The sequence below is a fragment of the Alosa sapidissima genome, chromosome 11 (genome assembly GCF_018492685.1).
Source record: "Alosa sapidissima isolate fAloSap1 chromosome 11, fAloSap1.pri, whole genome shotgun sequence".
In the NCBI taxonomy this organism is placed as follows: Eukaryota; Metazoa; Chordata; class Actinopteri; order Clupeiformes; family Clupeidae; genus Alosa; species Alosa sapidissima.
In genome coordinates, this window is record NC_055967.1 from 12,908,069 (window position 1) to 12,934,944 (window position 26,876).

At 40.4% G+C, this 26,876-nt stretch overlaps 1 protein-coding gene and 1 long non-coding RNA gene across 2 annotated transcripts; both read left to right on the top strand.

Annotated features, from left to right (window-relative positions):
* The first annotated feature begins 774 nt into the window (after positions 1 to 774).
* LOC121724208 lies at positions 775 to 14,977 on the top strand. Its single transcript, XR_006035160.1, has 3 exons — positions 775 to 786; positions 4,217 to 4,221; positions 14,897 to 14,977. It is a non-coding gene; the product is annotated as an uncharacterized LOC121724208 (long non-coding RNA).
* On the top strand, positions 5,037 to 7,506 carry LOC121724207 (iroquois-class homeodomain protein irx-3-like). The gene is made up of 2 exons (XM_042110604.1): positions 5,037 to 5,412; positions 5,763 to 7,506. Exons 1-2 carry the CDS (start codon positions 5,200 to 5,202, stop codon positions 6,723 to 6,725), a joined length of 1,176 nt encoding a protein of 391 aa, XP_041966538.1. The 5' UTR covers positions 5,037 to 5,199; the 3' UTR covers positions 6,726 to 7,506.
* Positions 14,978 to 26,876: the final 11,899 nt, after the last annotated feature.

Genomic DNA, 26,876 nt, shown 5'->3' on the forward strand with positions numbered 1-26,876 from the left:
GCGTGCGTGCATGCATTGAAAAAAGATTCCATAGACAGGCTAATACAGCTGTTAAACAAACAGTTTCCATTCCCAGTCTTGGGAACCTGTAGTCAAAAAGTCACAAGACATACAAATTATTGGTAGTGGGGACTTTGCTGGAAGATGTTGGTTTCCCTGTGAATACCGGTTCAGTAGGAAGACAAATTGCTGTTATTGTGTGGTCTGCCAGAGTGCAAGCCCAACCTGCAGCGGGCAGGAAAGCAATTAATCTGGAAGTGAGCAGGAGAGCATCTGGCCAGAGAGATGGAGTATCCCTCCACCGGCGCTGCAGACTGGAGAGGAGACCACAGCACACTGCTTATTGTACATTTCAATTAAGGGCTTGTTAACACTCTTTATCTCAACAGTCACAAAATTACCATCGCAATGCATTTTGCAGGAGGAGGGAGAGAACTGAAGGGCTGATGATTGTGGCTGAAATGAGAACTGGGTGAGCGTTGGGACTCGCCGAATAGATTCCGAGGAGGCGGCATGTTGTAATAGATCTGGGCTTGGTCGCTAATGGTTGTTTAATATGACCATCACTGTTCCCAACTCCCCCAGCACACTGGGAACGCTCGCCAGCGCACCCCCATCCCCACCCCCAATCCCTCTTTAACACTCATTCAAGATGACAGGAAAAATGAAAGCATTTGAGCTCTCAATGGAAAAAGTAATCATTGGTACATTATCCTCTGCTTGCCCTATCATGCTAATGCCGGGCAGAAATGTCACCAAAATGTGGTTAAGGGCTGACGCCGTGTTGTTGAAGCGCTGCTACTGGGATGATTAATAATAATAAATAAATATAAAATCTTCAATTTGTATGTAAATGCACTGAGGGTTCTCATATCACTGCTGCTGCTACCTGCGTCTGGAGACAGATCATAATAAAGTGAAGCTTAATGTGGTAATTATGGGCCTTGATCATGATTCAACTGGCCTGCAAGAGTAAAGGGGCCGGATCCACAGAGCTCTCCGCCACATTGTCTGCTCACAGACGCTCCACGCGCTGTAGGTGTTTGGCTTCATGGATTTCACTTCACATCTCGATGTTTATTTGATTCTTGTGTAGACTCATATGTTTTGCTTCTTCAAATTCTCGGATCTTTTCATGCAAAAACTTCCACTTTCTTATACGTTATTATATTCTCGAATCATGGGCCAGTACACTTTAGATATCTATAACAATTAGCATATAAAACACACAATATGTAGACACTTTGCCTGAGGATAGAACAATTTTGCCTCTTTCTGTGAAAGTTCATTCCCATCACAAAGGAATGAAAATCATGCACCTGCATCTCTAATAGCTTCAGACAGAAGGCATTCAGGTCTGCTTATCTCCTGACTCACTGTAAATAAGTCTGCTTTGTATTAAATTGGATTTCACAGATCACCAAGGCTAGCAAAATGCTTCCACTCAAGTGTACCTCTTCAGAGAAACTTATCAACATCTTTAATAATATTTGGCATAACTGCTGCATTCATGCAATGCCTTTAAATCAATAAACAACATATAAATATTAATAGTTTTGAATTGTGGAGTTGGACAGGTCCGAAGAGTGGAGTGGAATAAACCTAAACCCTATTGAAAAGAAAGCTTGAGTTAACTCTTATTCATATTTAAGAATGTTATGATAAAAGAATGTGGAAATGAAAAATATAGAAGAAAGAAATCAGGACATAGGCACCAAACGTAGACCAGTAATGCAGAAAGTAAGACAGAATTGAAAGATATTCATTTAGTGTCAATAATCCAGATCCAGAAACTGTTTTAATTACAAATGTTTGGACATTTTAGCTTCAAACTTGTTGGAAAATATTGCATCACTCTTTTTCCATTCTAGACTTTTTTCATTCTTCTATAAAATCACTTGTCACGGTTAAACATTTGTCTGGGATACCCTCTGAGTAAGTTACTACTGCAAGATGCGCTTCAACTGCAATACTGTATGTCTGTATTCAATTTCAATGTTAGTTGGCTAGTGGCTGGGAAAATACACATTTATGTGATACGGGTATATGATGTTCATCTTCAGTCACCTTAACCAAAGGCTATATTTTCCTTTACCCTATTTAATGTTGACATACATATTTATATGACCCAATGAGATTTACGCATAATATTTCACATCATAAATTATTTCTCTATAATCTCTATAATCTTATCAGTACAGTATGACCTTCTCACAAACGTTTCCAACTTTGACTTTTTCCTCTGTCTTCTGGAGCTATCATCTTAAATCATTAGGAAACCATCTTTAGCAAACCTCACAATAGTTTAAGAAGAAGAAGTTTCACAGGAAACCCTCCAGGGTATAAACTAACTTTTTAGCACTTCATATTGTTATTTTGTCGAAGTGTAGCGATTAGATAACTCTTTTCCATAGAGTGTGTGTTGTGTTGGACATTTTCAGGGAATTGTCTTAATAGCCCATATGGGTGTCCTCAGTGCCACACCACACTAGATACAGCATTCATGAGTCCAGGGGATGGACTGCAGACCCTAAACAGTTGGTTAGCATAGTTGAATTCATGTCGCACACGAGGTGAATGTTTTGGCCATTTTTTTGTTTTGGTCATTACTTGTCTTCACAATTCAAACAAATGCAGACCATGCAGCTTGTTTCTGGATTTATCGTTTTTTTTCGAGGATAATTGTTTACAAATGTTACTGTGTTTTGTGTTTTAGTGATTTTACTGTTTTAGAAATGTGGAGATGTTACTGTTTCATTTTGTTCCTGTCCCATATGTTTCAACTTGTATCCAAACGCTGAAGAATATTGCTGCTTCTATAAACATGTGGGACAAAAGCCTTTACTTTCATTTGTCTCATCCAAAGAACTTGAAGTTGTAATTAAATCATTAAATTCTTGTCCATGCTTCACAGAGCATGGAGAAATTAACTTCCCACCAACCTCATTTTGTATTTGAACACCAAATAATGATTTTCTGCCCATCTAATTACATACCTAACATCTGATCGCACCAACATCCGAAGGGGATTAGCAAAAGCAAAGGCATTAGACCTCATTACCAGCTTGAGTGCAGAATTATTGCCTCTTGTAATTGGATGGTGAGATTTATATACAGATCAGGCAGGTCTCTGTAATACTGTAATAACAAGCTTCATTGGTCAGCCACTTATCTGAACTTCACAGGAAAACAAAACAAGTGCCTGAGCTGAATAAGCATCTCATTAACCTGTAACCCTTAGCACAGCTGGAACATTCATGTTTACATTAAGGCCAAATGGATTCATCCATTTCTGCAGCTCACTGTAGAGCTCCTGTGCAAACAGTCTGTTTCATTTATTTAGCGGAGGTAATCTAGGCCAGAGAGAGAGGGAGGAGGGGCTGAAAATGAGCCGTCTCTTCAGCTTGGCTGAACATATCTATTACTTAAAGCTAACTGGCTGTGAAACTACCCATTTGGAGGGTTCTAACGGGACACTTGCTTCTCACTAAAGGAGTGTATTGGATCTGGTGGAAATGAGAGACAGAATTACAGATTATCAAGCAGATATTATTTTTCTGCTTTTGTATTCTTTTCAAAATACATAATCTAAAGTATTAATTGAGTCTAAAAAAGAGATGTCCAGAAACCCCTTGGAAATAATTGTATTATTTAAGTTCATATGAGGTTACACGTTACAGCCACAATCCAGCAGTGAACTTGAATTAATCAATGTTACATTACGTGACAAATGTGACAATTGTGCTACATATTTACATTGAGCTATGTAAATACATACAAATCACCAGCTGAATGGATGAATGATGGGGGAGCACTTAAATGTAAAAAAACAAACGTAGACTTAAACCTCAGTCCGTCAGGCAAATGGCACTGCAGCCTGATTTGTCAGTGTACTGCAAGGGTTTTCCCTACTTGCTGTACACTGTACCTCTAATGACAAAAGTTACTGGGTCTGTGTGTGACTCTTTTTCTCACAAGGTCCATTGGTGCCATGCTCCTGTTTGGGTGAGATTCAGAGGACTGCATACTCGGCTGTTCACCTCACTGTTGTCCAACACCACAACAGTGCAGCTGCTCTCGACTTCAAATGTGTTCCTGCCTAAACTAGTATTGCATCAGGCTCATAGGGACTAACATGTGGACAAGTCAACCCAACATGTTTGGCCGTTCTGCCTGTGATGAACCACTTTCTTATCCTCCTTTTCCCTCCCGTTAGGCAGGGTTGTAGTGGTAAAATAAGAGATGGGTAAACTTTGAATTCTGTGATCACGGTAAGGTATGTGCCATGTGGTATCAGATTTTTTTTTTTTAAAGCTTACAGAACATATTTGATGAAGGTGGAGGTTATTGTCCAATGTTTATAACCATGCCAGTGGTATTAAATGGTTCCTAGAGTGTTGATGTGTGTACATATTGTAAGTGTGGATAATACAGTGTGATTTTTTAATGTTAAAAGTTGCAATTGGTGAATGAACTGTTTTGAGAAGTGGATAAACTCTAATAAGAGGTGGATAAACTCTTATCTCTGACATTTTTTTAGAGGTGGATAAACTGCATTTCCTTGTGTTTAGCCTCCACTACATCCATGGTTACAGGGAACAGGATCAACCATATTGCCACAATAGTGCTGGGACATCTTCACACCCACCCCTGGTAAACTCAGCAATAACAATTGATATAGATAGGTAACAATTATGTGTTCTAAAACTAAATGCGATTTAGTTAAACTGTCAGGAAGTGTACCATGAACTATGAAAACATAGTCTACCATTAAGTCATTTTAGCATTCCTGTTCAAATTCAGAATCACTATCAAAACATAAACATAAAGTTGTGAATTAGTATACCTGCACAAAACACGTTCATTTTGGCCATTGGACAGCTTAGCAAAAGCGCGAGTATGCAACAGAAGAACAAACAGGAGGGGGTGCGAATGTGTGGATTTTAGAAAACGGGGAGGAGTTTCGTATGGAACAGAAATGTCACTCACACCAAACGCTCTCATCTGAGGCAATCTGCGACGACCTGACCCCCAAGTAGGCAGATCAATTGCAAAGTCAGGGAGGAGAGTGCAAGGGGAAAGCGCTTCATATCGCTCTCAGAGACAGACGTTGCCGTTTTACTTAACCGTTGTAAATTGGATCACTTTGTCAAGGGAGATTCTGGACTCTTTGCGGTGGCTGCAACCTATGGTGTGACCATGTCCCTTCCCCAACTGGCATATCAGTATATAGGACCACCGTGCTCTTCTGAGCGCCACGGCGTAGTAAACGGCCGAGCTGGAGCGGAGTTTAGTCCGTCCGGCACCCTGTCCAATGTGTTATCCACGATGTACGGAGCACCTTTCGCGGCCACACAAGGATACGGCGCTTTTCTCCCGTATTCATCAGACATTGCTCTTTTAAATCAGCTGGTAAGTTGACTGTTTATTTTTTTATTCTTAAAACTAAGTCAGTCAGAATAATTATTGTAACCACTCATTTTGCCCACCTTAAGAGCTGCGATGAAAGTAGACTATACGTGCAAACGTATGTCTCTGTGGCCAACTTTTATAGTGCATGACCAGGTTTAATAGCTGTTAGTTATCACAGAGGCCTCTGTTCTGCTCGTGTTCTTATAAAACAAATTGCCTTTGTTGAATAAATGCGAATTCAAATTTTTAAATGAGCTACAATTAAGCAAGTGTAGACTAAATTTGAATTTATAAGATGTGTGTGACAATGCAGTTTTTCTCATTTCTCTATCCCCCTCTAACTTCCACAGGGCGCTCATTATGAACTCAAGGAAGCTCCTGGCATGCAACACCCAGGACTTTCACATCACCCATCGCCGTTTTATCCATACGGCCAGTGTCAGTTTGGCGATCCGAATAGACCCAAAAATGCCACGCGGGAGAGCACGAGTACACTGAAAGCCTGGTTGAGTGAACACAGAAAGAATCCGTACCCAACAAAAGGCGAAAAAATTATGCTGGCCATTATCACTAAAATGACTCTAACTCAAGTGTCTACTTGGTTTGCCAATGCCAGACGGAGACTCAAGAAGGAGAATAAAATGACCTGGGTTCCAAAGAGTCGAACCGATGAAGAGGAGAATGGATATCCAAGCGATAACGACAGGGAAGGAGATAAAGAGGACGACGAGGAAATTGACTTGGAAAATATTGACACAGAGAAAGTAGAAAATAAGGACGATTCAGATTATCAGGAGGATGTCAACTCTGAAAGGAAACTAGCTGATAAAAGCGATTCTGAGTTATCCGATGCTAACGAGGACATACCCAGACATGACGCAAGATTCATAGAGCATTCTATAAAAGAAAGCAAAAATATTCGCGTGGTCCCAGACAAGCAAGAGAGCAATCGTTTGGTTCAGCCAAGTGTTACACAGTCCAGCGATAAAAGTAAAGCTAACCATGAACCACTGCACAATAACTCCACTCCTCCACAAAAACCAAAAATTTGGTCTTTGGCTGAAACTGCAACAATGCCGGACAACCCTCGAAAGTCTCCACAGCTTAACAGGACCTCTGCACTTGTTACCCATCCGGTCCTAACTCCACAGAAACCCCTCTCCAGTACAGTCGCGAAACTTCCAAACTGGACAAAACTGGCGTTTTCATCGCATCACATCGCTTTAAACGACCATTATCTTGAACTTGCAAAGCAGGTGTCTTTGAATAAAAACCTCTTATACAGACATAGAGATGAGAAGGATCACAGTTAGATTTCCCACTGGATTCATGGACTGTTTTGAATGTGTACGCTTTACCACTCAATGAGTTTTAAGTAAAATAATGGGATTCAGTGGGATTTTGATTAATTTATTTGTATTGTTTTTTTTTTATATATATATATATTTCAGTAGCCTACCATTTGTGGAAAATGAATGAACAAAGTATTTTATATTATGAAGAGATTGCAATGGAAAAAGATGAGGTATCATATCGAATGTTGATGTCAAGTTTGTGTGGTGTAACCGACTTCCATATTCTAAAACCACTTTTTCACACAAATAACACCGTTCTATTCTGTGGGGGCCTGACTTGTCAATACAAAATGATGAGAGGTTGCACCCTAAAATTAAGAGTATTATTCTAGGCCATCCCCAAAACAACATTGTGCCTTTGAAAATATCAAACATCAATTTGTAGCCTAAATGAAAAATCCTGCATACGCGTTTGTTATTTTTTGTTTCTATATTGCATAAATTTTAAATGGATTGTTTTCCTGATTTATCACATCAAGAAGGTTAGTGCTCGGTAGACTAATCGTTGTTAGGCCTACCTCAGAGATTCCGAAAAAGGCTAATCTTGAAATTGCAAGCATGCCCGGCGGGCAACTACAAATTAAATGTTTTTTTGTTTTTTTATATATATGATGCGTCTTGAGCCTACACAATATGTAAATTCATGTTTAAATGGGTTTGTTCATAGGCAAATACAAAGAACTTGTATAAAATAATCTGTGAAAGCTTTATATTTTTGTTATTAAAATGTTGCAAAATGTTTCATTCCTATTCTCATTTTTGGGATAAATTAGGCTAATCTATATCCTACAGCCTAACACCGTTAAATATCTCAGAATTCTTTCTCTGTTGACGTTTCTTCATCAATAGCCTATGGCTGATTTTGTAACTCGAATGCTAGCTCAATTTGTTTGTATGGCACCGGTGGTGGGGGTAACCCTAACTAGTTTTATATATGCTAACTGGTCCTCTGTTTTCTATGATTGCTTTCAACCCTTACCCTACACACTATGACATATATAACCCCCAGCCTACCACCTGACGCTCCAGCTCCCTCTACAGTCTTAACCGAAGACGAGCTTCCTGAGCGCAAAGAAACAATTTGGACATCATTCCATCGCGCTGATGCACTGCGCATTTAGCTTCTCCATGGCTCCAAGGCATTATGGAACAACAGACGCAATCAACATCCAATAATACAATTACAGAAAACAGAATAATATTGACTTGGTATATCCATTCAGCTTTCAATTTAGACCTATACTTAACCTACATAGATTTGAAGAGGAAATTAGGAAATTGTGCTTTGGCTGTAGGGATTACAGCCACATACGTATTCTTACGTCACTTATTAATGTGGGATGTGGGCAAAAAGGCTATTTGGTAGCCTATTTGTGTGATATTTCTGTAAGCCCTTTAAGCATAGTAATAGGCTGTTGGTTAATTTTTTTTTTAAATAAATTGGGAATATTTCATAGAGACATAGCCTATACATAACGAAGTAGGTTAAACAGAACAGCATCTTGGCTACACTACTTTTATTGGCTGCACACTGAGCATTTGCCTTTTCAGAATTTGCTGCTTGAAAAGAGAGAGAGAGAGAGAGAGAGAGAGAGAGAGATAATTAATCAAGAGATTTCTTGGCTCTTGATGACTGACTTCACAGGGGTAGATGCTTCCTCTGAGTCACAAAGGCAACTCAGGTTTTGAGGACAAGGCAAAGTTCTGCACGGCTGAAAGATTAGGCCTATACACTTTTCTTTCAAAACTCTCGGATTTCTTTCATTTATGGAAGTCTACCTTTTTATTGGCAAATATACAAACGGGAAAGAGACATAGGACGATTGGGTCGATTATTTTGTGCTGTTTTCCTGATGTTTAGGAGATTAGACAATATTTAACATTAACTGATGATACAGGAGTAAATATGTACTGTGCGAAATTGACAGAGCATTTCTAATATTTGAGAAGACTCCAGCACTATTAATTCACGCAATTGACGTTGTCACAGTTTTCTCAGTCGCTTTAAGCATTATAGAATCATTATTAATGTTTGCACAACAGTATATGCATTTCTCGAAACAATTTGTGCAAACTGCACCAGTGGATTACCTGCAAAAGCATGTAACATGGTCAAAATGCTTATGGCTCAAAAGAAAATATGGCTAGCAACATTTCAGTGCCATCAGAATGAGCATGTCCTGTGTCATTTGTTTAGAACAAGATATAGTCCAAATGCATTGCCACTATGGGAAACTGTAGGAGATCAGACAGGAGTCATATTTACTGTGTACTTTAACACTATTTGAATGTATTTTATTGTCATACATTTTTAAAAGACCAGACATTAAATTATGGCAGGTCTTACCAAAAAGTGAATAGAAATGGCAAAATGATACTTGACACTTTTGAATGTAATGAACCTAAGCCTAGATATTTTGGGATTTGCATTTGATAATGTAAAACAGCAGACATTTGTACACAATGAGAAATTGCTTTTATGGTATGCACAATGCACAAGTGACTTCTTGATGTGGAAGTTGAACAAGTTGTTTCAAGAATTTCAAGAGAAAAACTATAAGATCACAGCAGGAAACATTTTGGAATATTATTATTGTTATTTACAGAATAGGGTCGAAGACTGCATGGTATTTGTTTTTTTTAATGATACACTGTCTATTCTTACTTTGATTAAAGCTCTACCTTCCCCTTGTTCCAGAAAAGGCAGCCAGAGTGAGTATAACATTGCCCTTAACATTCTGAGCAGTGTTTATGATTCGCCATCTTGGCCCAGAATTTAGACACCCTCTGTGAGCTAATAAGACAGTTTCTCATTGGCCTGTGTAACTATGATGAGAGAAATGTAACAGGACCTCTACAATTTCAACACAAGGGTCCAGCTCTTCTGAAAATCTGGAGAGCACTCCGGGAGAAATATATTATGAATTGCATGGTCAGAACCACAAATAATACTGAGGTTTAAAAGACCACATGGATTCACATGTCTAACATCATTGCGCAAAGACAATTTCAGTCAAATTACTAGAAATATTCAATGTGTTTAAATAACATGCAGAAATGTCCAATACTATTCCAATTACAGATCAGATGTTTGTGTCTCTGTATGATGTGAAGAAGAGAGGAAGCAGAGACACAATTGGATCCATGAGATTATTTGCCTGAAAAATACATCATGAAAAAGTTGACAATTCTCAATATAGGCCTATCTATACAACAACTGAAATAACACTGGTTCCAATGTAATGATTTGAGAGCATATTCTTCCCTGCTTTTCCCAGATTCATGTTACCAATTCTTCATAATCGGTTGTGGCTAAATAAGGACGTACGTACCCAAGGAGAATTTCAGTAGAAGTTTTTAGCAGTGTCTCAGATCCTGTATCTAATATATACGTGGCTGTGGATTGTACTCTACATTCTGTTCATCAAAAGATGATTTGATCTAAATGTAGTGTTTATTTTATTATTTTCATTTACATCCACCAGTGACCAATGACATTGACATCTACATTTCCACACCACGCAGCAGTGCTGTTGCCATGAATGTTCATCATGTTCAGAACTCTGGTTGGATGAAGGCATAAGGGGTCATATCTCTTCTCCACTTTAACAGAACAGGCTACACCGTTTTACAGCATTCCCAAATGTTTACCAAAACACTCCCCTCCACTACCCCTCTCAAACATTGTCTGTGTGCAAATTTTAACTGAGTTAATCACTTAAGGAATCTGTCAATGAAGGATTCTGAGGTGTGAGGGATAGATGGCATCGGATCTATTGTTCCTTCCCTCAGTGCTGTCTTGTTTGGCCATGTTTTGAACTGCTGATGTGGGACGTGCGGCCCTGACTACTGTGCTGTGAGTGACACCCTGTCACGGCCAAGCCACCTTTGGAACACATGTGGACACCGCCACAGGAGCTGTCCAACACCCTTCACACACCAACGCCAAATAGCCCTTCCAGGATGAAGATGTGCAGCTCTGGCCCTATGGCACCACCGTGCTACATGACCCAGGAGGGAAGGGGACAGGGCATGGCCCACCCTGTGGAAGAACACACCGCGCTGCTCTATGTCCTAACACACAGACTCTAATGAAACGCTAGCTCACAGCCATGCACTCATTTAGACTGGATGCATGCACCTACAAATAGCTGCATGTGCTAATACAACAGTAAAGCCTGTTATTGAATTGTTGAAGCTGACAAAATGATAAACATAGCAATATGCATAAACATAACAACATTTGAATATTCATATATATTTACTGTATGTATGTCTGTATGTGTTATACATTAGTCTCATTCTGCAACCTCAAAGGCTCTGTGGATCACATATCAATGTCCCACTTACACTTTGTTCATTTTGATAAAGTCACAGATAAAGTGCCCATCATTTTGCTTGGCTGGGCATCGAATATGCCGTGCAGGTTGAGCTCATCACCTCTGGATCAGTTTTCCAGTAAAGCCACTGAAGGGGTGCCTAATCTCCCGGGCTAATTTACTGACATTCATCTGAAATACCTTTCCCCTCCCTGTGCAGCTCTACCGCAATTACCCTCCACTTTCACTAAATAATCTGTAAGCTCTTCAGCAGCAGTCATTCAAATGAGGGGCTCACCATAGGGGGTTTATCACGGGCAGTTCACACAGATCTGACGTACTTTATGTGCACATGTTCACGTCTTACAACAGAAAAAATATGACGTAATATATCTGTGCCACTATTGGTTGTTTTTTGATTGAATTTCACAGATTAAAAATGAACCAAAAGAGGGTCAAAAAACAACTTGTGATTACCACCATAGTATTGTTTGAAGCATTGTGTCTTTGGGGAATTAGAGGAGACATGCAATTAATGCTGCTGTATGAAATCTAGTTAGCCATAGAAATGCGTTTATCATTCCTTGATTTGCTTTAGAAGAATAAGCTTTGTGCTCAGAAAACTATTTGAAAATGTGTGTGAACATGTAGCGCAGCCATTTTTGCCTTTATGTGTACCTCTGTCATAGAACAGATCTGCTCTTCTGCTGTTGTCTCCTGAGTAGGGGCCAAAGGCCGAGCTTCCCAGGCCTGCAGGGCTTGGAATGTATTTACTTGAGAGAACATCTGTGGTCTGTGGACACACACCTTTCCCATCTTAGTGCCTCTGTCAGCTGACACAGATCTTGAGAAGAGCGAGGTCATCATCAGGGTCTTGAGACACCTTGAGGTCCACCAGAGCAGTTAATAAAAACATGTACAGGTGTGCTCATACGTTTACATACCCTGTACATACACATGCTAAAGTTGACTAAAAAGAGGAATAAAAAATCATCTTTTGGAAATTGATCTTAATGCCTTAATTTACAACATGAGGAAAAATCCAACCTTTAAGGACACCAATTTTCTTTGTGAATGAATAATGTATCGTAAATAAATAAATGTTCTTCCTCAAAAAACAGGGGCCATAAGTATACATACCCTATGTTAAATTCCCATAGAGGCAGGCAGATTTTTAAAGGCCAGTTATTTCATGGATCCAGAAATAACTGGATCCATAAAATAACTGGCCCCACATCATCATATACTCTTCACCATATCTCACGATTGGCATGGGGTACTTTCCATAAGATCATCTCTCAATGCAAATCAAATCAGCTATTAGGCTAACTGAAATAAAACCATGTCAATCTCTAGGTATGGTGAAGGGTATATGATGATGTGGGGCTATTTTAATTCCAAAGGCCCAGGGAACTTTATCAGGATGCATAGTATCCTGGATCCAAGAAAAAACTGGCCTTTAAAAATAAAAATCTGTTGGATTGGATGGTTGGATTTTTCCTCATTTTGTTAATTAGGGCATTAAGATCAATTTCTAGATTATTTTTTATTCCTCTTTTTAGTCAACTTTAGCATGTGTATGTACATGGTATGTAAACTTATGAGCACAACTATATACTATAGCTATCAGTAGCAAAATACTAAAATAGGAAAGAATGTCTCTTTACAGTAAGTGAAAGTATGAGGAATGTTAATGCCTTTATGAGGAAGTATGATATTTCATGAAGCTTGTGCGATATCTTTTGCATCTCTTCATTGGCGCAAGCTGGGTAGAAACATGGTTAAACTACAGAACAGTCAGGCTGGAAGAAACAGCAAGGCACTGATATTTTTTCGAAAGCCTGTCAAACTCATTCTGACTCTGCATTCTGATTCTGTCACTCAGTTGAAGAAACATACCAAAATCTTTGACCTCTGTAAATACTGGTGCCTTTTAAACGAGTCTCTGGTGGAAACAGCGTCAATCTAACACTCTGCTCTGGAAAACAAACATAATCGGACTGCCCACACATAGAAACTCATGGCTTTAAACAGACCACATTTACAAACAGTTGGCCTTCTCCTCTATGAATAAAAACACTGGTCATTCCAACGGTTACATTATGATGCCAAATGTGTATCTTCACCAGTGTCATTACAAACAGACTGTAAATGCATAATTCATCCTTCAACCCTAGTGCCACATAAATGTAATGTCAATGATCTTAGTCTCAGACAGCCTTTCCCACTGATCCATAAAATGGTTAGAGTTGTAAATAAAAAAGCATTTACTGCGTTGGCTTATATGACGAGAATTTCATGGGGATTGTCTAATAATAATGCAAAGCTTACATTTGTTAGAGCTTTGGGTTACTTTGGTGGTTTTGTAGACTTTTACATTACATTACATTTAGCAGACACTTCTTGACCAAAGTGACTTACATATGTCAGCTATATTACAAGGGATCACATTGTCCCCGGAGCAACTTGGGGTTAAGTGCCCTGCTCAAGGGCACAACGGTGGAAGCCAGGAATTGAACCGCCAACTTTCAGGCTACTGCACGCTAGTCCAGCTCCTTAACCACTACACTACCACCGCCCCTACCACTTTGGCGGGCATGTACAAACATACAACTTACAAACACGTACAACACTGTCTGTCCATGCTGGCACTACAATTTTGAGGTTACAGTAATCAAAAGGTCAGACATCAGACACCTCCACAAATGACAGCAACAAATATTGCCAGAGGAGTTGGTCTCTCTAGTGGCTCAACTGGTATAATAGTAGCTGATTAGTGCACTCATTTGCATTGGTCATTTACCGGTACATTTTATCGGTCCAGTAATAACACATACTGTAGTAGTGTATTGCCAGTACAGCATTTCGAACTAGATGTACTGCATAGCGGTACAAAATATGACCGCCACTCTGTCCTGCACATTCTCTCCACAAAAGTAAATCACGCTTGTCAATTTGTCTCTATCCCCTACTCTTGCTACTCACGTGTGTGTTTGCTTTTGTATGTGGGCTTCTCTGTGTGTGTTCACTTGTGAATGTGTGTGTCTGTGTGTGTGTGTGCGTGCGTGCGTGCGTGCGTGCCTACGTGTGCGTGTGTGCGCATGTGTTTATGTGTGTGTGTGAGTGTGTGTGCATGTGTGTGTGTGTGCGTGCATGCGTGCGTGCGTGTGTGTGTGCGTGTGTGTGTATGTGAGAGTGTGTGAAAAGTCCTGTCTTGTAGAAATGAGAGTACATTTCAAAATCATCATCCTCTACCAGCAACCCTTTGGTCAACACCACCATCTACAGGCCGATGGGTGTATAGTTACTAAGTATATGCATAAATTAATTTATTGTATGACCCCCCATGGATGGAATTCCACGGAATTTGGCGTACCCAATTTGGCAGACATATTATAGCAGTGGTTCTTAAAGGTTTAGTCCGGCGACACCCCAAAAAACATTGGCTAAGTCTCTTGACCCCTTCTCTCCAACCAGTTTCACTTTGGAAAATGTTGCAAGATAGGCATTGGAGGCAGAGAGAATGTCTTCTCTCATACTGTAGGTAGGCTGTCAACACCAAAGCCATTATTGTCAGTGGCAGCCTTTGACAATCTGATTTATTATTTTCCAAAGGATAACTACTCATCCAATGCATAACTGGCACTCCTGTGGCAAAAAAAGGTTACAAAGTTTTCTGTCACTGGTAAACTTACGTACAGCATCTTCAAGCTCATCATTGCGAGAGGCGCAGGTTTGAGTTTGCGTAACAAAGCCTCCACTTTTGGAGGAACATATGGAAACACTGTGAATTGTAAGCCTACATCTAAGGCTATTAAATATCCCAGTTTTTAAACATATTGGTCTAAAAACCTTTAGAAAAATGTATTTAATTCAGTCTGCAAATTCTTTTCTTTTCAAAATCTCATTTCGCAATCCCTACCATATTTTTGGCGACCCCAGTTTAAGAATCACTGCCTTAAAGGTATATTAAATTACCCCTTAATTAGTATTTTGTTCTGCTTCGTACATGTTCATCTTCTTTCTTTACAATGACATTCCAGAGAGCTGTATAGTTTCCCCATGGCTATTTGGCAGGTGACAGATTAAGTTCAAGCAAATAAACTAAACCAAGATGAAAAATGTGAATCCACTAAACAAAAAAAATCATGAGCTCCTAAAAACAGTCCATGCACTGGCTCTTGAGTGATCTCCCCTCATTCACACAAATAACTGCCAGAACTGCTGAGGTGCCTCTGAGTTACATTTTCTTCTTTATCTAATAGAAAGTAATGACACAGACAGTGTGCCAGGCCACTTTGACAGGAATTGGACCCTCCGGGAGAACACAGAGGACCCATTGTGTACCCGCCACAGCAATAAGAATAAACGCATAGGGGAGTCTATTTGGCTGAGTGCGATGGCTAGTGAATTGCTAATGGAGGCCCAATAAATCTCCATGTCTCACTGAGAGATGGGAATGGTTATCACATCACTGCAGAGCTGAGGTGACTCTCATCTGACAGAGTGACAGCTGCACCCCCCCCCCCAACACACACACACACACACACACACACACACACACACACACATACACACACACCACCCCCACCCCATATATGATTTATCCACAGGGAGGCTTCTGATGTGATTTGGTGAGACAAGAAATAAAGACAAAATGAAAAATATTAAATATAAGAAGAAGAAATCAAGAGATGAATGAATAAAATAGCAGATTTCTTTTTAAGATGATGACCATGCACTGAGTACAAGAGTTGATGTGATAATAAATAAAGGTTAAAAATCTTACCGCAATTCTGGAAGACTATTATGCGGCAAATTATGGATGCACTCTTTTCCCAGTGGATGTGGATGCACTCAAGAATTGGTATACCAACGTTGTCACCTCGTGACTATGAGATGTGGATGGTCAATTGAGCCAATTCATACCGTTTTCAAGTGAAGTATTTTGCTACTTCAACATACAACTGTGTCAAAACACACAAACAGGCACATTTGAACAAAGACTGCACCATTTGTAGTCATGGTTAGCAGTGCGTTCAACTTAGTGCACGGCCTGGCCAGCTGTACAACTTGCATCATATAAACTTGATCCTTGTTTGAAGGCAGCTAATAAGCTTTAAATCATCCATCCCAGAATTAATTACTACAGTGTTACAAACCATGGTGCCAAATGGCCAACACAATGGGCAGTAGCAGACATTTGGTATCATGCGGGTCCTCTTCAGTTTTACTGATGTCTCACAGGTTTTACTTTTGGACAGCATATGTGTCATATTCACTAAACTTTCCTCTGAAAAGAGGATCACCACGGCTAATATAGGAGTACATGCCAGAGACACTCCTCCTTTGCAGTTGTAGTGGGGTGGTGGTGCAGTTGTGTTTACCTCCAGCAGCTCTCTAAGAAAACCAACCAACACTAGTCTAATTACTCCTGCAAGGCCATCTCTTCAGCTGTCACCCAGCAGCAGCTTCCAGAACCCTCCGCCACATTCATCCTGACTAACAGGACAGCAGCTCGACTATATTTAGGGGAATGCTATGTAATTATAATCAGTACTGTCACACACATCTCTTGAATCACAGACTCCCAGATTCATTGATCATTACCAGCCTTCAAATACAGCACAGCATTTAGTGTCACTAGAGGAGAAATAATAAGGGTAGCACAGATGAATAATTGATGTGGATGCTCTGATGTTCTGAAACAATGGCATCTTCATCATTACTATGGAGTGTGGTGTTACGAAGTCTTACGTTCTCTATGTGCCTGGAAGAGTAGGGGAGACCAGACAGTACACACAACAAACTCTGGGAGTCCAGTTCAACCTGAGAGTGGGGAAGGATAAAAGAAGCTGTCAGTCTCTGCTAACTAAATGTTTCATTTGTTTGTTTTCCTCTGACAAGACCCCTCAAATGTCATGTTCATCCAGCCACCAGCTTCTCATTAATGCTCATAATTAACTGTGGATCTGTCAAGACCACTGGCACCTAACTAAACTGAAGCCACCATGGCAGTGCTCTGGGACACTAATAAATCACTGAGTGAAATAACAGCTGACAGACACACCACAGGATGCGGAGCAGCTTTTTAAAAAGGGGGAAACACCAACACAACATCTGGGGAGCTCAGAGTGAAGACGGCAGCAGAGCGAGAGGGGACAGTCTCATCTGATTACTCTCATTATCAACCAACGTCCAGGAGTCTGGCCAGGTAGAGAGAGAGAGTTAACAACGTCCAGGAGTCTGGCCAAGTAGAGAGAGAGTGAGCAAGAGAGAGAGAGAGAGAGAAAGAGAGTCAAATTCTCGGCTACAGTCTGGCAAAACTGCCTTTGCACTGTTCACTAGATCGGCCCGGTGAAATCCCATGGGCTTCTGCTTTGATTTATGACACACTTACCCATCTCTGTCCTCTGTCTGAGAAGTGTCTTCCCATTAGAGAGGAGATGAGTAGGGAGGAAGAGGTGACAGGGGAGAATCATATGGCCATTATTGTCAATCATCACTGGAAGTGAGCTTCAACTGGCCTGTTTCCATATCTCACACAATGATATAGTTGTCGTGGAGACAAAGAAAACAGTTCTAATGCAACTCAGATAGGAATAAAATTCATATCACTCTTTTCCCCTTCGCCAAACGGGCTGTGTGAAACTCGTGCCCAGAAGCTATCAGAGTCTGATCAAGATAACATAATGAAGGAATAAGTAGGCTATCTCTAAATCTTGCTAGACTGCTTCTAGTGTTATTCTTATAGTTTCAAGATATTGGTATTTCGCTTGTCTCCTTGTGAAGATAAAACATAATAGCCCAACAAATATTCTATTTCTGAAAGATTCTCATTTATGATTGATGTCTGATTTTGCGTAAATGAACACTTATGCTATGGGTATACCCGCAGATGACCATGATAACGGCTGAATAGGTCATAGGTACACTACTTAGCAGAAAACATGTCAATGTCGGTAGCCTAAGATAAGACTAGTAAGTTAACCCAGAGAGGGTTCAAGCGGAGCGAGAGGCGCAAACGTTCGACAATTTCCGCGTTCGATTATTGCAAGGGGGAGGGGGGAAAATCCCCCTTTATGCAGACCAGAGTAAGCCCTTGCTGCACTAATGTCAATGGAGACTTGTGGAATTTGACCAATAAATTGGTCATTTTGTCTTTCTGGATTTGTTGAGGGGTTTTTGGAAAATTGTGTCATAATCTGTAAGTGTTTGGGATCATTTCAAGCCTAATAGTGTAATTTTTTAGTGTTCGGATTTGTAATAAAATAACTTAATATTAGACCATGCTGCTGCCAGTTACTGTCTGGTTGTTATCATGCTAGCTAGCCTCTTAGCTAAGGTAACATTTTAAACGGAGAAGTGTAATTTCTTTGAAATGACAACTAGCTGAATAACACTACTGACATTAGTTAAAGTGGATAGTTTATACTCAAGCGAATTTGCAACAGTATATTAAGTTTAAGCGAAGTCCTTCAACTACTAGTCACTTGTTAGCGCATAGCTGTATTGCCATAGCTACTACCATCCACTTGTATAGCATTTTAAGCTAGCGTTAGCTAGCTAGCTAGCTCGGTTCACATGACTAATTAAATTATTCATATCATGTCCTTAAGAATGATTCATTGGTATCATACATGATTATGGACAATAATACTGTGAACACAATTATGTTTATCTGTTGTTATTGCTTATTAAGAGAGAAAGTTTATTTAGTGACGTAGGGTGACACTCCCACTTATGCAGACCGGAACTGTCCCGTTTTGCTCCCATAGTAACGAATTACGTTGCTCTATCTTGCTAGTAATCAAGGATCTTTGGTTAACCTTAGCTAGCTAGCAAACAACCATGCTCAGCTAGCTTTAGAATACCAGCTACTTATTGAGAACAGCACTGAGAAAGATCAAACGTACCCTCATAGAACTGGTATGATGAACGACAAAAGCATGTTTCAGTTGTTTATATTCATGTATCACTTTTGTATTAATTTGGCAACATACTTTTACTAAACTGCAAACAGTTATTTATTTATTTAATTACGGTCTTTTTTCATTAGATATATTGCAACATTGTCAGATTCCTGTTTCATCCTCTCAAGTGTGTGTGTGTTATAAACTGAGCTTCACTAGGCGGCATGTGTGTGAGGGAGGCTGTGTTCATGTCTGTATGGTTAAACACAGTGGACAGACTGTGACACTGGATCAGGTAATTATGCTAGATGTGCAGATGTTGTTTTGTGAAGTCTTTACTAGTCTAACACACAGCACAGCCACAAATACGACAGCATCTGCCTACACATATCTTTTCTTCATGCTGAGGTCTCTATTGATTACCCCCAACAGTAAAAGGGGTGGGTGTGGCATGCTTCAGTCAGGGGTGAATGTGATGTGTTGGTTTGTAAGCTAGCTGACCTCCAACAGTGTTTTTATTTTGATGTACATGATGGAAGCAGCGTTCTAACAAGATTCTTCAGCGTTCTTACAACCAACATTCAAGTAGCCTACATGACAGTTGTTATGAAGGTACATTGTTAACACATAATGGGATAGTCTTTTTCATGGGGTATTGGCATTGGGTGTGCCAAAGCAGAAATGTAAAATAATGTCATGACATGGATAACATACGCATGTTGTATGCACTAAAGCTTCCATTTCTCTTCTGGATCTGGATCATCATCAGAATACAGTTAACAATGAATCAATCAAAACATAAACTTAGCCTGCTGGACATTTTTACTCAAACATATAGCATTTTTTACTCATGTTCATATAGCATGTAGCATGCATAGAGTATATATTGTGGTTCTTTACAAATGAGAAGATGAGAATGGCAAGGTTCAAGCTTCATAGAGGCTTACTTCACTTCACTACTTCACTCTAAAATGAACATAATAGATAGATAGATAGATAGATAGATAGATAGATACACATATCACTTAGACACTGATTTCTTGTGATGATGAAATCACTTATTATTCATGGTATCAGGGTGTGTGTGTGTGTGTGTGTGTGTGTGTGTGTGTGTGTGTGTGTGTGTGTCTGTGTATTTGTTTGTTATTATCATCAATTTGAGAAATACTGAAACCCACAGGAAGTGTTGCTGGCCTTGGCCAAACTGCCAACACTGAATCCCAACAGCATCTAACAGCCTCACCCCGTGGAGAAGCCAGTCTGTTCGCTGAGCCCTAATTATACCCCATCTGACACATCTTACAGTGCCAAAGCAGCGCATTTCTCCACTGATGTATACCAGCTCAAAACAAAAACAGTGACAATAATGAAATGGCAGCATTAAGGTAAGTATATGGAAGTACTTTATCATCTGCCCACGCCTATTCTTCTCTGTTGACAAGTGACACTTAGCTCTTCTCTGTTTTACACTACGGCACATACTGAGCTCAGTGACATTCCAGAGTATTATGGGTGTCTGTGCAGATAGCACAGACATGTTTTACTCACTAAGGATAAGCCCCTAGAGTGGGCATCTGCTGCTATAGGGGTGTGTGGACATAGCTGTTAAGTCCTACATACTTACATACCTACATTCCTCATAGATGGCTCACCCAAAAGTAAATCCCACATGATTAAAAGTAGTTAGCAGAGACTGGCCATGTCGCATACGGCTAAAGCCACAATAATTAAAGAATAACAGCAAACAACATTCTACAACAGCAAATGGCATCATATAATCTGCAGATCAGCTAACAGAGAAGGCACTGTCCACACATTTGTCATGGACTGGAATTGTTTTTGGAATCCATATGAAGAGAACATGTAGGAATGACAGGAATAGGAATCTCACACTGCCTCTGCACAATGCAAATATTTCCTGTTCTTATATTAACGCTATACTGTGGTATAGTAAGGTCCTTCAGACTTGGCAATAACTGAGGTCTAAGATAATCCAATCATGTCAAGTCATCAAATATTTTATGTAACATAATAATGTTGTATATGTAATATTGTATATCATTAATTTTATGACTTGGAGCATTTTATTATGTTAGGTGGTTCTACCAGTTTTGTTCATTTGTAATGTTTTTCTTTGACTGTACTGGACCACTTGAACAAGACCCACATTGTGTTTACAGTGTTCACTATGTCAGCTCAAAGTATTACCAAGTGCACCTAATGTGGTCACATTATGCAAACACTGTACACACCTCAGAGCTTATCCAATTCAGAACACAATTACACCTGGCTCATTACCACCGAGCATCGTATCCTGTCTAAAATAAAAACAGACTGGACTAAAGCTTCGCTGATCTCCGGACGTCATGTTCTTGTGTAAAATTAAAGACACTCAAAGCCTCCTCCTGGCAGGGGTAAAAGTGCTGGTACAATTACCCCTAACACTGGAATAACAGGGCACCAAATGGTGCCGTCAGCCTGTGGTTTAATTGCCTTGGCACTGCTGCCACTTATAATCACCTGTCATCACAAACAGGGGCTGCATCTGTTTCAACGTCTGTCCCGGCTGCCAAAACGTGCCAGTTTGAAGAGGAGACGGCTTTCGCTAACACCTTTCGCCCAGACCCACACAGGGAAGGTCACTCGCGCAATCAGACATCAGATGTCCTCCCACAGTGAAATCATTTAGAATGCTGGGCCACATTCGACTTTCTCCCGTGTCAACTGAAAAGCCCAGGGACAATTCTGACCACTGCCAAGTGTCTGTGAGGAAGTACACTTGTCCAAGTGCTGGACTATGGGCAGTAAATGTATCCCCTTATTTAGTTTATTAACGAAAGTTATAAGTCTTTAAGTCCCTCGAAAAGAGGACATATTCACAGAAATAAACAGTCCCTCTACAATTACATGCCTGTAAACTTAACTCAGTCATCAATAGAGGATATTTACACCTTAGATGGAAGGAGGCCATGTCTGCTCTGTTGTTCACCAACAACCTAGCCGCAGAGCAGACAGCAGCAATGCTGCAGTTAACTCCACAAGCCCTCACCTAGTCTTAATTGACAGATTGAGGAATGGGTCAGGGGCTCCACACCTGATGGGAAGATGCTATGCGCTGCCATCCCACACCTGAGTGCCAGTCTCTAGGGTCGGGCTAAAGGATGGGCAAGGCGGCTGATGTATGGTTGCGGATGGGTGGCACAGCTGTTGGTAGGATGGGGCACTGGAGGGGGGGACCTCTGCCTGCTGGTCCAAAGTGCTGATCCGAGGAAGTACAGAGGACGGCGATTATATCAGACTGGAGCGGTGATTACAGGGATTCATCTTTAGGAGTGGAGTGTATCCTACCGATATCAACTTATATAGCTGATGGAAGAACAATAGTGTACCCAGAGACATCTATGTGTGTGTGTGTGTGTGTGCGTGTGTGTGAGAACACATTTTAAAGCGATGGCGGTGGTCTTGTCATTCTCTAAAAATCAGCAGGGGGACACCACAGTGAGTCTGTCCTGCTTGCTACACAACATGAATAAATGATTGTGGAATGTGGTCACTTTGGCTTTGACAGTGCCAGAGGAGCGGCTAAAGATATGACAGGTCCTCTGTGTGCCCCATGGGCCTGCCCTGGCCATCAGCAGAACTCCTTTGCAATGTGGACTCTGACAGGAACAGCTGTGGCTCTAAGGACAGATTGATGAAATTTTCATAAGCGCTTCCCCTAAGTTCCAGTTCACCTTCAAGATAATTTATAGCCCAGTCACATGCTTTGTAGAGACAATATGCCTTACTGGAAATGAACAGTAACTGTCGTGTTAACTGTGATTAACAGCAGTGCAGGCAGGAGCTGCTACCCACTAAACATGAATATAATCAATTACTATTAATATTAATGGTGATGAGGAAATGTAGAGGCTCTAAAAATAACATTTAGCGCCTCACATGTTAGTAGACATATTTAAACATAAACAAAGAATTACATTACATGATTAACGTATTAGTTTAAAATCAAGATACCATGATGTGGCTAAATATTTTGGACACTTCACACAGCATACAAAGCATGAATTTATGTTCTGGGCACAAACTAGCCTTGGCAATTGCGATGGTCAATCTTATTTCTAAAATGCTAAAATGAGCTGTACACAGTGATTTTTACTGTATCATAATCACCCACTCCTGAACAATTTTTGCACACTTTTATCTAGGAAGTAAAAAATATGAAAGAGATTAGAACTGTATAGTAGCATCAAAAATGCTACTCAAAAACCCAAAAGGCCCAATAGGAAATCAAAGGATGATGAATGTGAGCATTCCAACTACACTGTGATTTCTGAGACAACATACAGTACGTACATGCAACGATCCAACATAAGCCACAGAGTGAGGAGCATATGAGCATTTATTCACAGATCATTTATCAAATCCACCCTGCCAGGCTCTTCCCTGCCCAGGGCTGGCTGCCCACTGTGGCTTTGGAGCCCCCACACACTTAAATAAAACGGCCTGTTATTGTGTAATGACCTCTCTAAAAGGCCCTACATTGGCCTGAACGTATCCAAACAAACCCCCAAAGCTGTTTTCTGTGGGATCAGCTTGCTTGTGGAGTCACAACCCATATTTAACCGGTCAGTTCACATCCTTTCACTGACAGGAGAGTCAATGTGAGGTCACATCCTGAAGTAGTAATGGAGGTATGGGTCAAAGTGGAGCTCACATGTTATCATCTCCATGCATCTGCTACACCTTGACAGGTGCTGGAATCAGCATGTAATAAGCACATGCTCCAAAACCTTTCACATTTTTTATATTGTAATGTATTTTGATAAAGCAGTGGGGGCACATTGTTTGGTTCATAAGCAAAATACATTCTGCAATGTGGCCAGAGTATATCAAATAAATATACCCTTAGAATAAGTCAAGCTTCAAACCTTTTTTTTTAAAACTATTTGTGAACTAACATTCTCCTCTACCCTCAGTCATGAATGAGTCTAAACAGAACGTTCAAATGTAACACCCCAAGTGTCCACCTTGTAGAGTTTTTCACAAAATCAACATGTTGATATCTGTTTTTAAATACCTATGACAGACAGACGTCTTGTGACATTTCCATTATTTTCATCAATAAGAAACAATGTGTGTGAAAAAATCACTTTGATGGTTACATGCATACACACATGGACATGTATGGACATGTATATGTATATGATCCCCTGGGGATCAATAAAGTATCTATCTATCTATCTATATTTCCGTCGATATGCTGATGACCCAATTCAGTTGTTTGGTAATTATTTCAAATGGTTTGATAAGCCAAGCATTCATCCATACCTCTAGGATAGCACCTGATGTGTGTTATTACAGTTGTACAGTCTTGTTTCGTCCTTCTCATTGTTTTCCTACAAATCATTCTAAGCATTCAAAACAAATGTTTTTGGAGAAGATGCTCAAGATCTGAAACAACAATTCCGATTAACCAGTCATGTCAGTCTCCTACAGTCCAATCGTCAACATGTGTCGGTTTACAGAGTAACCTACCAATTAACCATTCAACTGATAAATCATTAATTAACAAGCGCTGCTTTAAACATTACCGTTGAGGGCTATTACTTCTCACATACTTCAAGAGGATTACAGTGCCTTTGTCACCTCACATGCACTGAGTACAGAATCACTCACGGTAGAGACTCAGCTACATATTGCATGAGCTATGAGGACTTATTATCCTATTAGCAATGATACTGCACTTACAGTCACTGTGGATTGTAATAGGTCCCCATCTTCTACCAAAAAAACAATCGATTTTATTTTCACATCTATAAACAAAAAACTGGGTATGTCATTACGTTGATTTTGGAGAACATTTGTCACAGCCTCATTGCAAATCCTACTACTTTGCACAAACAACACATGAGGTTTTAAGTCCAACCTGTTACCTCTGATAAGTGTTACTGGAGCACAGATGTGTGCACTTTCACATCCCAGAGCAAAGGTGTACTGACAGATGTCATATTATTTATCTGAAACACGACAATGATGAAACACGACAATGATGAAACACGGGGAGGGCAAGTAATACACATGTACTGTACTAACTATTCCCGATAGCTCTGACAATACTTTTCTCATACCCGAACAACTGGGTTTTCCTCTGCAGATCCACCCAGTGCATCCATCAGCCCCAACTCCCAGAGGGGCCACAACCCGCCATGGCCAGCAGCACTTACATCTACATCAGAGTGTGCCTTCTAAAGACACCCACACAAAGGGACTTTATGGGCTGTCAGGCATTTAAAGACGTGTCCGAATTCTGGAGGACCTGAGGACCAAAGTCACAGTGAAAAGGGAAAGGATCAACATATTGCTCCAATAATGGAGACTGTGTCTGATCCACTTCGGCATACCACAGTAGGACAGAGCTTTTGTCACTGTGATGCTCTGTCATTCTGTCCAACTGTTTCTCACATGCTTGGCCATATGCTCTATACGGAGGAACTGAGGCGGAATGATAGGGCCAGCCTATTCCAGGAGCAAGAAAGGAGAGAGATCTGTACAGGCTTCAATCAAACCAGCCCCTAACAACACCCTATCCACAACATGCCCCCTCGAGTTCAACAGGCTTGTGCTCTTTTCATTCAAAACAGACACTATTTTGTTTTCCCAGAGTGATTTGAATGAAGACTTTGCATTTCAAATTGGCTTTAAAACTGGAAAATTAAAAACTCACATGGAACAAACATGGATGCTGCAGAAAGACCTACTGTCTTTGTAAGAAGTTGACCAGAACATCTCTAGTGATGAATAAAAGAGCACATTTGATAATACTTATAAGATTTCAGTTGTTGCAGAATGTACTAAAGTGTTTGTACATGGTAAGAATTGAACTAATATGGAGGAGAGAGCTAACCACAGAAGTCCCCTTCCCCCTGGAATAGCTTTGGGGTTAGATATAAGCCATCACAATGTGCGCGTGTGCATGTGTCTGTCTGTCTGTCTGTCGGTCAGTGTGCATGTGTGTGTGTGTGTGTGTGTGTGTGTGTGTGTGTGTGTGTGTGTGTGTGTTCATTAATTTACCAAGGAAACCCAGGCAACAGTTGTTGTAAAATGCACCAATGGTTCACATCGCTGTAAAGGCTGGATGGCTGTGGGAAGGGCAGAGTGCCAGGGTGTCACAGGCAGGACGGTGTAAATGCTTTGTGTTGGGGCTGACAGTAAGGGGTCAACTAAGCTGACGCACAGGTCAAAGAAGCTCAGCATTGCTCCCTTTTCCTACAACTCCATTCAGCTGTCCAGCGAGTTCAATAGATGGTGTGCTTGGTTGCACAGGTCAGATGTGGACTCTCTGCTCCTCACTGTGTTCTTTTCTGTGGCTCCGCTACAATGAGTGATTTAAACCAAGCCTGGGCCTTTGCTGTGGCCACTCCTTCATGTCCACCACTACACCACATAGAAAGACGGACAAAAGCCGCCGCTCACCCAATTGTTACCATGCCATGAGGTTACGTACGTGACCTTCACAACTGGGGTGCTTTGAGAAGAACCTCTTGACAAGAACACAAAATGCCTAATAATGCTATTTGATAGTCTTTGATATCAGATGGAGTCTCCAGCTTTAAAATTGTTTTGAATCTAATCAAGTGTTAACTAATGAATACACGTTTTTCCTATTATAGGCTAATAAAGAGAATTTCAGAATATTGTATGCGGTGTGTATCCTGTGTGTGGTTAACATTGTGGCTAATCCATTTTCTACGGAACCCGGGAAATTCGATATTATTGTATCAGGAGAATGTGCACTCATTTGACTAAATTGTGCACTCATTTGACTAAATTATGCGCTCAATTTTACCAAATCATGCGCTCGTTTACTAAATCGTATG

Excerpts from the sequence above, each read along its gene's own strand:
- LOC121724207 (XM_042110604.1), top strand. The coding sequence starts at position 5,200 with ATGTCCCTTCCCCAACTGGCATATCAGTATATAGGACCACCGTGCTCT. Across the intron at positions 5,413-5,762 it reads TTGCTCTTTTAAATCAGCTG|GGCGCTCATTATGAACTCAA; the intron begins GTAAGTTGACTG and ends TAACTTCCACAG.